The sequence below is a fragment of the Colius striatus genome, chromosome 12 (genome assembly GCF_028858725.1).
Source record: "Colius striatus isolate bColStr4 chromosome 12, bColStr4.1.hap1, whole genome shotgun sequence".
In the NCBI taxonomy this organism is placed as follows: Eukaryota; Metazoa; Chordata; class Aves; order Coliiformes; family Coliidae; genus Colius; species Colius striatus.
The window spans coordinates 2174926-2190210 of NC_084770.1; the positions used below are offsets into that span (position 1 = coordinate 2174926).

The following is a 15285-nucleotide window of genomic DNA, read 5'->3' on the forward strand; positions in this document are numbered from 1 at the left end:
TGCATTTTGAAAAGTCAGGTCACTTGACTACATTTATTTCTGTCTACCATGTTTCCATTAAAAAAAAAGGTTTGCAAGTATCAGAGGGGAAGAAAGAGGAAGGGAAACAAAAAGTCTTTCTAAAAGAGCAATTAAAGCTAGAAAAGCATATAAAACAGCTTGGTAATGGTGTGGTTAAAACAACACAGAAGACATGTGGTATGACCACAGTCTGCAAATATCTGAAGAATATGAAAGTCACAGGAGTGAAAATATGTGGTATCATACACAAGGGATTAATTAGGAGTAATTAGAGGAAGCTAAGGAAGGAAAAAAATGTTGTCTGTGACAAGAAAAACTTACTGATCATGGTCATCCCTAACATTCTTGCAATTTTGCCAAGAAAATGAAAAGCTGCTTTGAGGATATTATCACAGGAAATACTTTGGGAATCCAGGGTTAAAGACTTCTTCAAGAATCTGAAGAGCGGCTACTAAGTAAAAAATTAGAACTCTCTCTGGATGGGAGATAGAGAGATTGTTCAGGTGTTTCACAACAGACTGAAGTCTGAATTGCCCTGCAGCAAAAAAGATTAGGCAAGAAAGCAAGTTTGTTCCATCTCACACCTCTGACTCTAAACACCACATATGCAGAGCTTTCAATTTCAAAAAGAAGCCTTGAAAATGGTATTTAGAAGTGACTGTCAAACCCCAGCGACTGGAAAGAAAAACAAAGTGTTAAGTGGAAGAAAAACAAAAAAACCCCAGAGCTCTCTTGTTCCAGAATGAGAACTTTGCATTTGCTGTACTCACTTTCTCCACATAGACACGAAGGAGTGTACAGATACACATCCTGTCCTTCCTCCTCCTGATGCATTGAACATAGGTGCTTTCCAGTAGAGTGGGCAGCCACATACCTGTAACAAAACAGGAGAACAAAGGGAAAAACACATAGTCACAAGAAGAGCCCGAATGTTTACACACCAAACTCATCAGCGAGACTTTGCCAAATGGGAAAGAAAGCAGTAATTACACACAGGTTAGTCAAAAATCTAGTTACTTCATGTAAGGGTTCAGAATCCACTAATAATTACCTACTTGGTCATATGTCTTTTTAAGCAGCTCAGAAATGCATCCTATCAGGCTAGGAAAAGGATCAGAGACTTTCAAGCTCTTAAGCTCTGCCTTTGATAAAACTGTTTCTCTATATTCCCTGCTAAGTGGAGAGAGACAAGCATCTCCTTCCAGGACAGCACTCACACTAGCTACCTCACTGACCTAACCTTAGAAAAGGATGACCTGTTCTCTACATGGGCTGACTTCTTCTCATTCACAGCAAAGGAACTTCAATTCTAATTACAGACAATTAGTGATTACATGCCTGAAGGTGAAGTGATTCCCATTCCCTATTTCTCAGTGCAGTGCCTTCCACCCAGAAGAACCCATTGTCCCAACACTGCTAGATCTCAGCAGGACAACAAAAAATGAAAGCACAAATGGAAAGAGGGTGATTCCAGCAGAAACACTCCCCTAACTCATCTTTTAGCTAGCCTTTGCAGAAGCTGATAGCTTTTGGAATGGTAATCAACAGAAGCTCAAGTATTTTATGCTCTAAGGCCTCAGAAAAGCAGGCTTGAAACTGACTAAGTTGCTGGCACCTTAAAAAACCTCTTCTGTGGTCTCTTCTATACCACACTCCTGTTTTCCCAGTCTGAACACATCAGACCACAGACTGTCACAAAAATCAGTTTCAAACCCTTTTTTGGGTGAGGAAAGAGGCTTTTCTGTTTACATTTTCAGAGGTGGTTTACAAATGATGCCACTCAATTCCTACAAAAACAAACAAAACTAAACTCTAACCTAGTCTCTCCTTTCAAAAAAATCTTCCTTTTTGGAAAACAAGTGCTCCTCTTGGGCAGAGCATCATTGCGTGATCTACAGGGCCAAAGATGCACTCAGGGCAAACTGAACATACGAAATGTGTCTGACAACTGCTAGTTTTAGCTCAGCATTACTAAAAACCATGATTGAAGGAGAGGAAAATAGAACCACCCATCTGCCTCGTGCTCCCACACAAGTGCTGTGTTTTGTTCCCTGAAGCCAGGAACTCATTAGCTGACTGTAACAACTTCAAGTCTGCTAGCAGACACCTGCATTATGGATATTAAACATACGCATCTTCGTGGTTGAGGGTTGACTAAGCATTTCCCTCTTCGAGGTCCAAAGAGGCACAAGCTGGAAACTGCTTTCTCAAGCAACTCTGCAACAGTACACATAGATCATGTCCAGACCAGTGGGACAGCTAACCACCAAGAAAGTAGCTGTCACTACCTGAAGCCACAGAGACAGACTAAGTTTTTGCCATTGTCTGAGTGTAACTATAAAGGAACAGAAAAACAAAAATGTAAGTTGTATTTAGTGAGAAAGAACTGTCTTGCAAATCAAAGCAAGTAAGAGCATACTCATCAGATGTGACAACCAGCAATCTGAGCTTGTTTTTCTTTACTGTTTTCTTAATATAAACAAAAACATTCAGAGCAAAGGGATTAAAAAAGGTGGTTTTTTCACTGAAAATGAGAACAGCTGTGAGACATTTTACTAGTTTTAGTTCCAGTCTTTCTCTCCAAACCATGAAAACCCTAGAAAATAATTACCTTAGCAATTTTCCCCATTTCACAGATGTTTGCTTTCTCATCTTCAAGCTCTGTAAAGGCTTCTTCAATCCTGGCAATGATTTCTTCATGATTAGTGCAGACATTGGGAAGTCCTTTAGGGAAGTAGAAACGTGGAATGTTTATCGACAAAGGAGTACTGCTGGTGGCTTTACTCCCAGGCAGAAGAGTGCAAGGGCTAACTGCAGAGTTCAATGGGGCTGGGGAGGAAGCTCCAGGTTTCTTCTCTTGTTTACTTTGAATCTGAAAACATAATCAACAACAAATATTTTTTTTTAACAGCACTGCACACCAAGCAGGCAAAAACAGTTTGTGCTGCCAGTGATTAGGAAAAACTTAAAACCCATCAACAATTAAATTGTAGTGCAAGGATCAAAATGCACCTCAAGTAACCAATTAAAAAAATTCCACAACATGAAACACTGCAAATTTAGGAGACATTACATCTGCTTTTAAGTAGTTTCTGTGCATCTTATGTATGTAGCTGTGGGTTATGATCTACTATTGAACCACAAGAGAACACATCCCACAATTTAGCAATGCCCTAGAACAAGGACAGGGTTATTTTTTCTCTTGCTGGTCACAGTGTGGTCATTCTGCCCCATAAACAGCAAAGCATCAAAATCTGCTCTTCAGTATTTCCCCTCAGAACTAGAACATCCACCCACATAAATGCCTTCCCTCATGTATGAGCAAACTTATCAACATTTTCCATCCTTTTGGAACATGTATTTCTTCATACACAAATTAGGAAAAGATTTGCAAGGCTGTCTTCTAAATTTCAGGAAGCCTTTTATTCTATGCCCAATTTTAACAGTTGAAGACCTGATTTTGTTCAAGGCAAGTAGCACTTAGCAATTGCTAAATACTGGCAAATCAATTTTTACACGAGGAACTCCAAGCAGCCAGCACAATTTGTCATTATGATACACCAGAGCATCATGATACAGCACAGAGAATTAGTGCAAAATAATAAATAAAAATAAAATAAAAATAATATAATATAATATAATAAATAAAACAATAATAATAATATAATAAATAAAAATAAAATCTGTTTACAACTCCAATTCAAAGACTCTTTTTGCAGATAAAGCACCCAAATATTTCATTGCATCACCAGCTAAATTATTTGCTGAAAAAGTAGGAAACTGAAACTAGTCCATTTGTGTGCCTGTTTCAAGGTGGTTTTTCTCTCTCATCTACCACCTCTTTATTCATTACCTCTACCTATTACTCCTCTCTTATCTGTCATAAACACGTGGCTGATATGGTGATTTCCCCCTAGATCACCTTTCTGATGGATCTCTGCCAATTTCTTATTCTAGCTATACATCAATACTCTTCAACGTTTGTATTTAAGGAGATCCTGAACCAAGTAACTTTTCAGACGTGGAAGGGAATATTTTTAAACTTTACAAAGTAGTTACAGTACAAGCAGCAGAATTCAGATGCTGAAATGCCAAAGGATGACGAATTCCCCACTCCCCAGTGAATACACACTTTTGTGGGAAAAGGCATAGGCTTGCCCATTGCACAAGGGTTTGAATGCAAGAGTCAGTATTAACATAACAACATATGTGATAAGAGGCTAATAAGGCAATAGTCAAGTAAATACAGCTGCAACTTTCAGTTTGTTTGTTCTAACTATATCAAAACAAAATGGTTTTAGGATAAAGGATTCAAGTCTGAGTTCACTAAATACAGAAGAAAGTATATGATGAACTGACTAAACTCTTTGTCTCATTGTTTTCCAGAAACTTGGAGCTTTTTTTCTTAACACATACCAAATCCCCCAACTTACTAAGGGTTTGCTTTTAGGAAGGTGATGAACTGAGAATTGTAAAAGCTTCCTTAAGCCTGGTTTTTATCTGCAGTTTAGAATACATTGTAACCCATTCTTCAGAGACCTGTGAAACAAGAGATGGAAGGATTTTGCTCCTCTTCATTTCTCTGCTTCACTGCTCTTTCTTTAAATGGGGAAGAGCTCTTCCTTCTCCCAAATGCAATCCCATTTCTGGAGCAGAAACACAAGCACTTGCAGAAATAGAATAGTCAAAGCACACTTTTGTACTGTAACTGCTCTGTACAGAACATGTTAACTTGGAGCTTGGGTTTCTTTACCTCCTCCAGCCCCGTGTTGTGCAACACAAGAAAAGCTGAAAATCACTTTTCAGCCTTCAGGATTTGTGAATCTATCAATACCAATATTCAGAGTCCCTATGGCCCTCAAAATAGCTCTCAGCCTTTGGAGAACAAGCCTCATTACCACCATCTGTTCTTTCTCCCATCTTCCTTGACTTTTCCTGCTCTCACGCACTGCACACCTTTGTGTCTGATCCTGAGTGATGCTGGAGCTCAAAGCACAATAGGCTTGAGGTTTAAAGTGTTACTGGGGCTGAAGAAAGCTGTGGGATGGGACAGGGTAAGCATTAGTCCTGGGTACTCTGTCCCACAGTATTATAATGCCAGTGAGTGACCTGAAATGATGGTAGAGGTTGAGCTGGGGAAAAGTAGGTCACTCACTTTGTGAGTGGCAGCTCACTGGGCTAATAGAAGACAACCCTTTGCCTGGCTTCCTTTTGCTCTTTACTCAGTAGAGTTAACAAAACCAAAAAACCCAGACAAGGTGGATATGTCTGGGAAGGGAGCATGTGGCCCCAGATCAGTCACTGCTGCATGTTAGAGGTAGATGAAGATCCACCCTGCTCCCACAGCTGTGTACTTCAGCAAGGTAGTCTAAGCAAGAAGGGTGAACAGAACTCCCTGAGACATACCTCCTCAAGAAGCCTCTATCTGATTGGGAAATAGTGGGTTAAAGAATCAGACCTCGGTGTGTAGGTCAAGGTAGAGACTTCACTTGGAGGAGAGCTCACCACCACTGCTGCCTCTCACTCTGTTTGACCTTTTCCAGTCACCACCCAGAGCTCTGCTCTGCAGTTCTCAAATTCAGAGGGGACATCCCTGCCTGTCTCTCACAGCACCATATTCATACAAACAATGCAAAGGTGGAACAAACAATGAGGTGCCAATTGCATCCACTTGACTTCTGTAATAGGACTTAACATCAGTTTGTCTTGAAGACCCACTTCTCAAACACATTCACAGCTTGCTAATCTCTTCAATGCCTCCAGGCACTCTAGCTGTCAGGATTGTGAGGAAATAGAAGAAATTACTCAAATGTAATAAAATGGTCCACAAATCAAAATAAAACAAACCAACATAGTGGTCTCTCAAAGGACTCTACCTCTTTGACAGTAAATCAATCCCCTTTCCTCACAGTACAAGACAATGATAAAATATGTTGGGTTTTTTACTTGAGAACGTCTCTGCCTTCCAAAGTAGACCACCACAACAGCACTATGTCGTTTTCCTCTTCTGCATATCACATACATCCCAGTCTAGCACAACACTTGAGCTGATCATTCACTTTACCTTGGCCTCCACTGTAGAGTGAGCAACCTATCTTCCTCCAGATACTGTCAGTTAGCAATGCTCGGTACTGGCTCACAGAAGCCGTAAGTCAGAACTCCAAAATCTACATGAATTTCCTGATCCACAACACAAGCCAGAAAGTTAGATATCTATAAGAGCAATAAGGAGCCAGCTCAGAGGTAAATTTACAGCTGATCTTCCCAGTAAGACTGAATTAGTATCTCTTGCTCTGTCCAAGTCAAACAAGGTGGAAGCATAGCTAATGGATGGCTTCTTTTCAGAAGATGCTACTTCAAGAACAGAAATAACTTCTTTGAACTTGGTCTTCTTCCTTCTTATGTAAGAAATGAGCTGTCTACACCACCAAGAGAAAATAACAATCAGCAACTAGCTCATGAGGATCCTGTTCCCAAGAACAATTTTACAATATTCTATGAAGGGTATAATCAGATGTCAACCACTATGAAGAAAGCAGGGAGTTAATTACAAGTGTTAGTGAAAATGAAGTGATATGAGGGGAAACTCTGTGGGAATTCCTTGGCAAAACCATTTTTTACTGCAAAAAGCTAACATTAAATGCTGTTTGCTTAGTGGAACACATTTCTCTAACAGGGATGTGCATTTCCAGAAAGGACAACTAAGAAAGTCAACTACAAATACTATAATAAATCTTTTAGCTTTGTTACCAATAGCTAACAGGCTTTTATTTTCTAATGAGGAAGGTGAGATTAAAGCCCATTTTTAAATTCTCTTCTATAGCATAAGTGTAATTTACCCTAACTCTAATCTGTCTAGCCACTATGTCACCTTTTGCCAGTCACACAATTTATTTACGGACAGGCTAAAATAGTGACATCTTCAATATAAATAAACCAGACAGAACTACAGCCTCATTGTAGCTACACAAAGCACAGAGACTAAACTTCTGCCAGCCAGGCCTCTCAGGGACTTGCCACTCCTAGCAGAAAGCCCCACATAAGGAAGGAGTATTACATCAAAAGATGTTGCTTCTTCCTCCTGGCTCCAATCTTCAACACGATCCCAGATAATACATTTACCACTTTTTTTTTTCTTTTTTTCTTAAAATGGGATTCTGTAATGCTCTTTTCTAGGGTAGAGTGACTCAGCCTGGTTTCTTGCAGTCCACAGTGCTGACTTAATGTCTCCTTCCATTTTTCACAGTTCCTGTCTTACTGAAGTCTGATGGTAACTGGACACAAGCCATCTTCAAAGATCACCAGCTCTCCAGAGATGATTTGTATTTATTCCCTGAGGTTTTCTCTCCCTTTCCTGCCCTGAAGCCCTTTCCCATCATTGTATACTTCTGCTGCCTCCTTCTTACCCATCTCTAAGGACAGAAAAAGTAGCAAATGTTCATCTGCACATGGGTCCCAACAGCACAGAGCATATCTGGGTAGAATCTTTTCTACTATAAATTGTAAACTCACCAGCAGAAACAAAGTTCAATCACAGCAAAACAAAACTGAATACAAATTCTACCTAAGCAACACAGAATCACAAAAGGATTTAAGTGAGAAGAGACACAGGGCTCTAATACTAGATCAAGTTCCTCGTGATCTTATTCAGTTGAGTTTTGAAAGCACAGACCTTGCATGCCTCCACTGACAAACATGTCTATAGATCTTACACGAGTTGTCCTTCCCGCAACTGATACACTTCAGCCCACATTCCAAATGGTTCCCTGAAAAGTCCACGGAGAAAACAACCAGTGTGCATCCAAATTAATTCTGACAGAAGGACAACAGTGGGCATAAACCCCTACTCCTCACAGAAGCCCCACTGCTCTGAATTGCAGATGACATTTACCTAGGGGGAATGCTGGCATGGTGAGAGGCAGAACATCAGGTGGAGAGAGGTCTTTACAAATTGTCCAACTACTTCCATAAGAAAAGATGCCAAGTTCTCCACAGCCATCCCAAGCATTGGTTCCAGCTGGGAACACACTGGCTGAGCATCAGCTGTGCTGAAAAGGATGTAGGGGAAATGATGTGCACCAGGCTGAATGTGAGCCTGCAGCGCTGGCCAGTTACAAATAAGGCAAACTATGTACTAGGCTGCATTAGGAGTAGGGCCAGGAGAACATGGGAAGTTATTATCTCCTCTGCCTGACACTAGTGAGGTTGTATTTGGATTACTGTGACCAGCTTTGTGTCTTCACTTCAAAAAGCATGGGGAGGGATCAGACAGAGATCTACAGAAGGCAAATCAGATAGCCAGAGTTAGAAACACATGGCAGGAGAGACTGAGTGGCTGGGCCTGTTTCCCCAGGTAAAGAGGAAGCTAAGGGACAGCCTAACCAGAGCCTACATCTATTAGAAGACAACAGAGGCAAATTCTGTAGTGGTACGTGGTACAAGGGGCAACAGGCATAAACTGTAGCTTGGGAGGGTTAGTTTGAAGGGTGAATTTAACCAAGGCTAGTACAGTCTGCAAGAGATCACTGAAAGTGATAATAAGAATCTCTGTCCTTGGGGAGTTTTCAGGACTTGGACAAAGCCAATGCTAATTTGACCTAGGGTTAGACAAAGTCTTCCTACAAGTGAGATGTTGGATTAGAGACCTTTCTACCAATACTGCTATGAGAGGCTCTCTGATCCTTCCTCAAATAGTCCTGCAACAGATGAGCATAAGAACTGAATTTTTTAGCTCTTACAAGGGTTTTACCAAAAAACTTCTCCTCCTCTGGCTTCCTGGTCAACATCTAGTGTTCTACAAACTACCTATCACTCACTGCTCCCTATCACCACCTTATGCCCTTTCCTCCTGCTGGCATTTTTTCTGTCCTTAGTGAGCCCAATTACCTGCACTCTCAGGCCATCTCATGTTAACACTCCCAAGCCACAGGGCATAGCCCCACAAGGCACAAAAAACATCACAATGCTATCTGGTGCAAGACCTCCCATCTCTGTCCCCCATCCTCAAATATTGTCACTGTGTACTAGATGCCAGCTCCAGAGCTTGCCAAGATCTCTCAGTGAACCAATTTAACACACTTGGAAAAGCATAAAACAGAGTATCATCCAGCAAGACAAACTAAATCCACCGTCTTATGAGTTTACGCCAGCTCACAGAAAGGCATCGGGGCCCAGTGCAAGACAGGGGTGACACAGGGTGAGGAGGTAGCAACAGGGAACAAGTACTGGAAGCAAGAGAGGACAAAGACTATGTTTTCTCAGCTGCAGTTGCGCACAGTTACCTTGGATCTGCAGCCCCAGAGCAGTTAATTCTCAATGCACTCAGCAGTGAAGGTCGCAGCTCCTACTTCAGACCAGGTGGAAGGCTCATGTGCAAAAAGCTTGTCAATTTCTCAATTTTTGTCTGTAGAATATATTATCTCTCCCTGCAAACTATATCCTGATTGTGTCCTTAGGTGATCAACCTAACTGCACAGTGAACTTAGCTGTGCTGCATGGTTTTTGTTAGTCTCTTCCAAATGGCTTGTGGTCCCCGCCCAAGCTATTACTGCACATTATTACTTCATGCAATTCTCCTCTAGGGAGTGAAAAACATGTTCCAGAGATTAACTTCATATACATACTTTAACCTGTCATCAGAAATCATGAAAACAAACTGCACTACAGTGTACTCTGGAGCAATTTTAACAGCTGTTTCTTAGGAAACCGCTCATAATTTCAACTTTTTAACTTCCTTACTGGGTCACCGACAATTTAAATAGAGATGAAGCTCAGGATGAGCTGATTTCAGCATATTGTGACTCCCTGGAAATCTTGGGTGGCTACACATCCATTTGTCCTTGCATAAATTACTTCAACCTTTTGCCAGTTGCCCCAGAAAGCAAGTACAGCAACTGGATCTTACTAAGAAACAGAGCTGTGGGATAATTTCCACTTCTTTGGCTACATCTCCATAATTTTAAGGATCTTATCCAATCTAAATGATTCTACAATCTCCTTCAGCCACAGCCTAGAGACAGTAGGAAACAGCACAAAGAAACACCTTGTGATGGTAAAATGGTAAATGCCAAAGCCAAGTAGGCTGGTCTGTGCACAAATTTGTACAGCACAGAGCACAGCCCACTAAACACAGGAGAATGTTGTGGTTGTTCCACACGCAACAAGAGACACTCAGAGCAATCACATACATAGATGGAGGTTTTCTTTCAAAAACCACAAAAAAGATTTAATGGTCTTACACTGCCTCTCCCTGTTATTAAATCACTGCCCTTGCTGTTAATTTTTTCCCCTTGTTTACAAAGACATTTTAACTCTGCAATGTAAGCCTGGAAGGTTTATTTTTAAACCTGCTGGTATCTAGCTGCAAATAACTTGCTGCAAATAGACACACCTAGAGGGGACACAGTTTGAGTCTCTGATCCAATGAAAAATACAACGCAACAGTTAAAGAAAAAGAAATGCCAAGCATTCAAACCTGGGCCTGCTGGAATGACTTCAGTCTCCTCTTGAATCGAGATGGAAGAACAAAGTCACAGCCCTTTGCAAGGAAAGCTAGCTCCCCTCCTATGTCTGGGTCTCTCCGCAGAGAACTCTCCTTGATCATCATCCTGGTTAGCTCCCAAGCAGATGTTGCCCTTTCCAGAAGGGGCACGAGGACTCTGTAGGAGATCACGTCAAGACCAGCACGTTGCTTCCCTGGTTTTGATTTTTTATAGGCAGAAGATGGCAAATGGCTTCAACATACTATGTCTTCTCTCTCTTCACAATGACAACATCTAGAGATTTCCTCTCACTCCTGAAGCCAAACCTCCCTTTTTAAACTGATATTCAACTTATCTTTCTGTACCACCAGGATCTTCTGCCTTCTTGTAATACTTTAATTGAGAAACATGATCTACAACAGAATCTATTTCCCTGCTGGCTACATGACAGACAATCTGTCCTTGGCTTGTAATAGGCCAGGGGTAACATGGGAAAGGAAGCACCCACCACCACTACACCAAGAGTGCTAAAATTAGATGTGCTGCAGAAGTGGCTAAATATACCATCTTCCCCAATACTTCTAAACTTTATGTGCTTTAGTGCCGAAACCCAAGGTGCAAACTCGCATCAGTCAGACTCAACCAGAGTTAAACCATGTGCTCTCAGCCAAGGCTCATGTGGGTATGAAGCTAGTGGTTTGAAGTTCCTGCTTAGTAGCTGATAAAGCAGATCAGCATTATTTCCCACTCTAGATCAAGGGCTGTAATTTTCAATCAGCATCAATTTTTCCTTCTTGCTTGGAAAAAGAAAATCATCTGGTTTCTTTAATGCCAAGCAAACACATAAGGGTGATGTTGGGCAATAAGCTCAGGCATTCTTTAGCAGTTCTTAAGAAAACGGTTTTATGGAGAAACCAAAATGTTTCACTCTTTGTATTCACTTTTCCCATAACTTTGACATGGCAAAGTAATTTCTGGTAGACAATAATCTACTATTTCTCTGCACAACCTTGAGCATGCAGACCTCATACTCTTGCTCAGACTTTGTCTAGGCCTCTTAAAAGTGTGTTTTCCTTCTCCTATCGTGACAATGATGCTGAACAAAGGCCTAAATCCAGTTCTTACTCCACAAAGTGAACAAACACCTAGTTCCACAGCCTGCTTTCTCTATTTGACTTTAAAAGTCTTAGCTACTTTGCCAGTTTACCTTCTAAACCTAGTAATACAGAACATCCAATTCCTAGCCAGTAGTAGCTTGCTTTTGTCAGGATACTGCATTTAAAATGAAAAGGTGTCACTGAGCCTCAAGACCAGAAAGGTTTTTATTAGATATGCACCCCATGTCTCTTTCCTGGTCCAAAGGTAATTAAAACACAGCATCACTTAATTGACAGGGCTACAGATATAGAAACAGTCTATCCAGAAGGATGCTCATAGATTTGTTCCTGCACAGTTCAATATGTTATTTGCTAAAGAGACCCCCAGTTGACATCCACAAGAAGAATTTTTTGACAACTAGATTAATCTGTATAAAACACTTCAAATTTCTTTTCTCTCCTGTTGCCTCTCAGTCATCAAGCCACAGTGCCACTACATGGGCTGTGGAATCCACTTCTTTACAAAAGAACATTTGAACAAGAATGTAGCATACTTTGTGTCACTTCTCATTGTTTGAACACTGTCACCTGAGAACTGAAAAAGCTCTGAAGTTTGGATGTATATTCACAGCCTTTCCTTGTGTTTAAATGGAACTTTTTGTGTTCCAGCTTCTTTCCATTACTCCTTGTCCTGTCACTAGATACAACAGAAAAAAGCACTGCCCCAACCTCCTGACATCCACCATTTAGATATTTGTAAATATTAATGAGATTCCCCCTCAGTCTCCTCCAGACTAAACAGCCCCAGTTCCCGCAGCCTTTCCTCGTATGAAAGATGTTCCAGTCTCCTGATCATCTTGGTGTCCCTGCACTGGCCTCTCTCCAGAAGTTCTCTAACCCTCTTGAGCTGAGGAGCCCAGAACTGGACACAGGACTCCAGATGAGGCCTCACCAGGGCAGAGTAGAGGGAGATCAGAACCTCCCTCGACCTGCTGGCCACACTCTCCTTGCTGCATCCCAGGATACCATTGGCTTCTTGCCCACGAGGGCACATTGCTGGCTCATATTCAGTTTATTATCAACCAGGACTCCCAAGTCTCTCTCTGCAGAGCTGCTTTCCAGCAGGTCAATCCCCAGTCTGTACTGGTACATGGGGCTGACCTCACAAAAGATCCTTCAAAAGCATATAATTAAATTTGCAAAACAAGGAAGTACATAGAATTATAAAATAGCATTTTGATGGGGCAGAACTATGAAGTTGCCAGGTCAACTTTAACTTTGTATGACTATGAAACATTTCTGCTCAGAACCATCCTCAGGTCAACTGTGTAGGCATGCAATAGAGACATTTGTGATACAAAAAGAGAGGTGTGGTGGCCCCAGCGACAATGTTTTAGAGCACAGTGTGGAAACATTTCCGAAAGTCCCAGTGATGCCCACCCCATCAGTCATTCAGGCGAGGCAGGATTAGATAGATGCTACCTACAGCCAGCCCAGAGGAAACATGTGGCAGCAGGGAACAGCCTCTAGATACTTGACTCAGGGCTCTACCATCTGAGAGATAATGTGGTTAGACAAGGTGGTCTGAAACCATTTATCAACCCTGAAAACTGTAAACCTTCTGCTCCCAGACCCACAATCTCTGCCCAGAAAGGGTTGTATCATCCTTTTGACCTCAGTGTGAGCAACTCCACTTACTGATATAGCAGAACACAAAACCTAAAATGTCTTGTGTACAACATCACAATCAGTAAAAAGGAAGATTCAGAACCCTACAGCAGGAAGTAGAGGCATAGGGGAACGAGAAATGGGAAACAAGATTGCCCTTTCTGGCTCACTACACCATGAGTAATCCTTTTGAGAAGGGATACCCAACAGAGGAAGGCAAAAAAAATAAGAGGCCTTTTCTTGTATAAAACCCTGGTCCTAGTCTTTGATCCCAAATTTATTCACAAACGTTTATCCAACAGTTCCTAAAATAAAATGTATGAGCAGGACTTGGAGCACAGCCCTGCACTACTCAAACTGCATTCTGATAACTGAAGGACCAACTTTCTCACAGGCTGTTTTACAATACTTTCACTAGAGTACCAAGTGTTCTGTAAGCATTAACTGAATTTAAATACTTGGTCCAATTAGCCATTCTGTACAGGTGGTAGTCCCAGGGCAGAGACATCCACCACTGACTTTTCCAAGGACTTTGCATAAGACACTTTACTCAAAAAGGTAACACCCTCCACCTTGAAAAAAACCCAAACCCTTACACTCAGCACTTCCACAGACCAATCAGAGAATCCCAACAGCCTCATCTCCACCTTCTTCATTACTCACTGGTTCTTGCTTCCTCAATTCCCAGTCCACCCAGCCCTCCCTATTGCCCTTCTATCTAGAGTCAAAACTACAGATAAATATTTAAGGGTTTTGCTAGCCTCTGACAGACAACTGAACTGTTTTCACTGACCTATTTATTTCACAAACAACATATTAAAAGATCAGCTTAAGACAGGCACACAGGACAGGAAACTTTAAAACAAATAGTTGGAGGTTTAGAGATAAGTGATGGAAAACTGGATCTCAGAATGGGAAATGTTGGACAGTCTAAAAAGTATGCAACGCTTCCTGGCCTGCCTGAAAGAAGCACGAAGCGCTCATTATGTGCTCTGTAAAATTAATGGACTTCTGGAGTATTCATTTCCTAGTTTCTAAATATTTTGGCTTTGAAAATGAAGAGGCGAGTAATTCCATTGTTCTCTGTGAAGAATCATAATTGCTTTTATCATAAAGGGAAAGTCTGTTGCTGATAGAAGTTAGCATTGATTTCCACACAGGCTGCGACAGCAAACAGTCCAGTCTGAAGTAGCTGTCCCTTTCCTTTTTTCATTGCTTAGTATTTGAGGGCTATTAAAACTGTCACAACCTTCATAACTGAAAACACGTGCAATACTGAATGGGAATCCACATATTGTTCCAGCCAGGTCCAGAGTTACCCAGGAACATGGATGTATTCTCTAGATGCTCTATCTAGAGAGGGTCTTGTGCCCACAGCCAAGCATGTGGCCATATCTATACTATGAAGGACAGCAAACCTCAGAGTGAGTGTAGAGCCTGCAGTTCAGATGACTTTTGCCCCCTCTGCTAACTCCCTCTGAAGGGTGCCACTTGCATTCACACTGCATAGTGTTCAACACAAGCCTCTTCCAGCCCATCCAGCTCCCCAAGACAGTTATTCTCTCTTGTGATCTTTGGCTCTGGGCTTTTACACAAAGCAAGGGTTGTGCTATTGCATGGATAAGAAGAGTTCTTGCAGTATGGGTGCACATTTTATGTCCACAGAAGGCAGGCTAGGTGCAAACTAGCACTCCGGCTAGGTGGGTAATAGGGAGACAGAAGCTGGTAGGGGACCAGACTGATAGGCTATTTGACAGTGTTCATCCAATTGTCAAGTATAAGAGAAAAACTGACATGAAGTCATTATCACACTTGATCAAACACATTTTTGGTTGAAGTTCACACATTTGAAAATGTCTTAAGTAACTATACAAGGCAAGAATAGCTATTAAAAGAGATCACTTTAGAGCTTTTGGAGCTACTTAATTCTACACTCTGAGAAGCCTTTTCCCCCTCAGACATTATTATGCTCACCAGTTTCTATACGCAAAGATGTGAAGAGCAACACCAGAAAGGCC

At 41.4% G+C, this 15285-nt stretch overlaps 1 protein-coding gene across 5 annotated transcripts in view; it reads right to left on the reverse strand.

The window, feature by feature from the left end:
- PPP2R3A (protein phosphatase 2 regulatory subunit B''alpha) overlaps positions 1 to 15285 on the reverse strand; it is a 54806-nt gene that overhangs the window by 24733 nt on the left and 14788 nt on the right. For 4 of the 5 annotated variants that reach the window (XM_062006072.1, XM_062006070.1, XM_062006071.1 and 1 more), the window contains exons 3-4: positions 2633 to 2893; positions 792 to 895 (exon numbers count right to left, since the gene is read on the reverse strand). In XM_062006072.1, coding sequence (XP_061862056.1) covers positions 792 to 895; positions 2633 to 2893 — 365 coding nt within the window. Of the gene's footprint in view, positions 1 to 791; positions 896 to 2632; positions 2894 to 10495; positions 10628 to 15285 lie in introns of those variants that run through there. The other variant, XM_062006074.1, reaches the window with a different exon arrangement.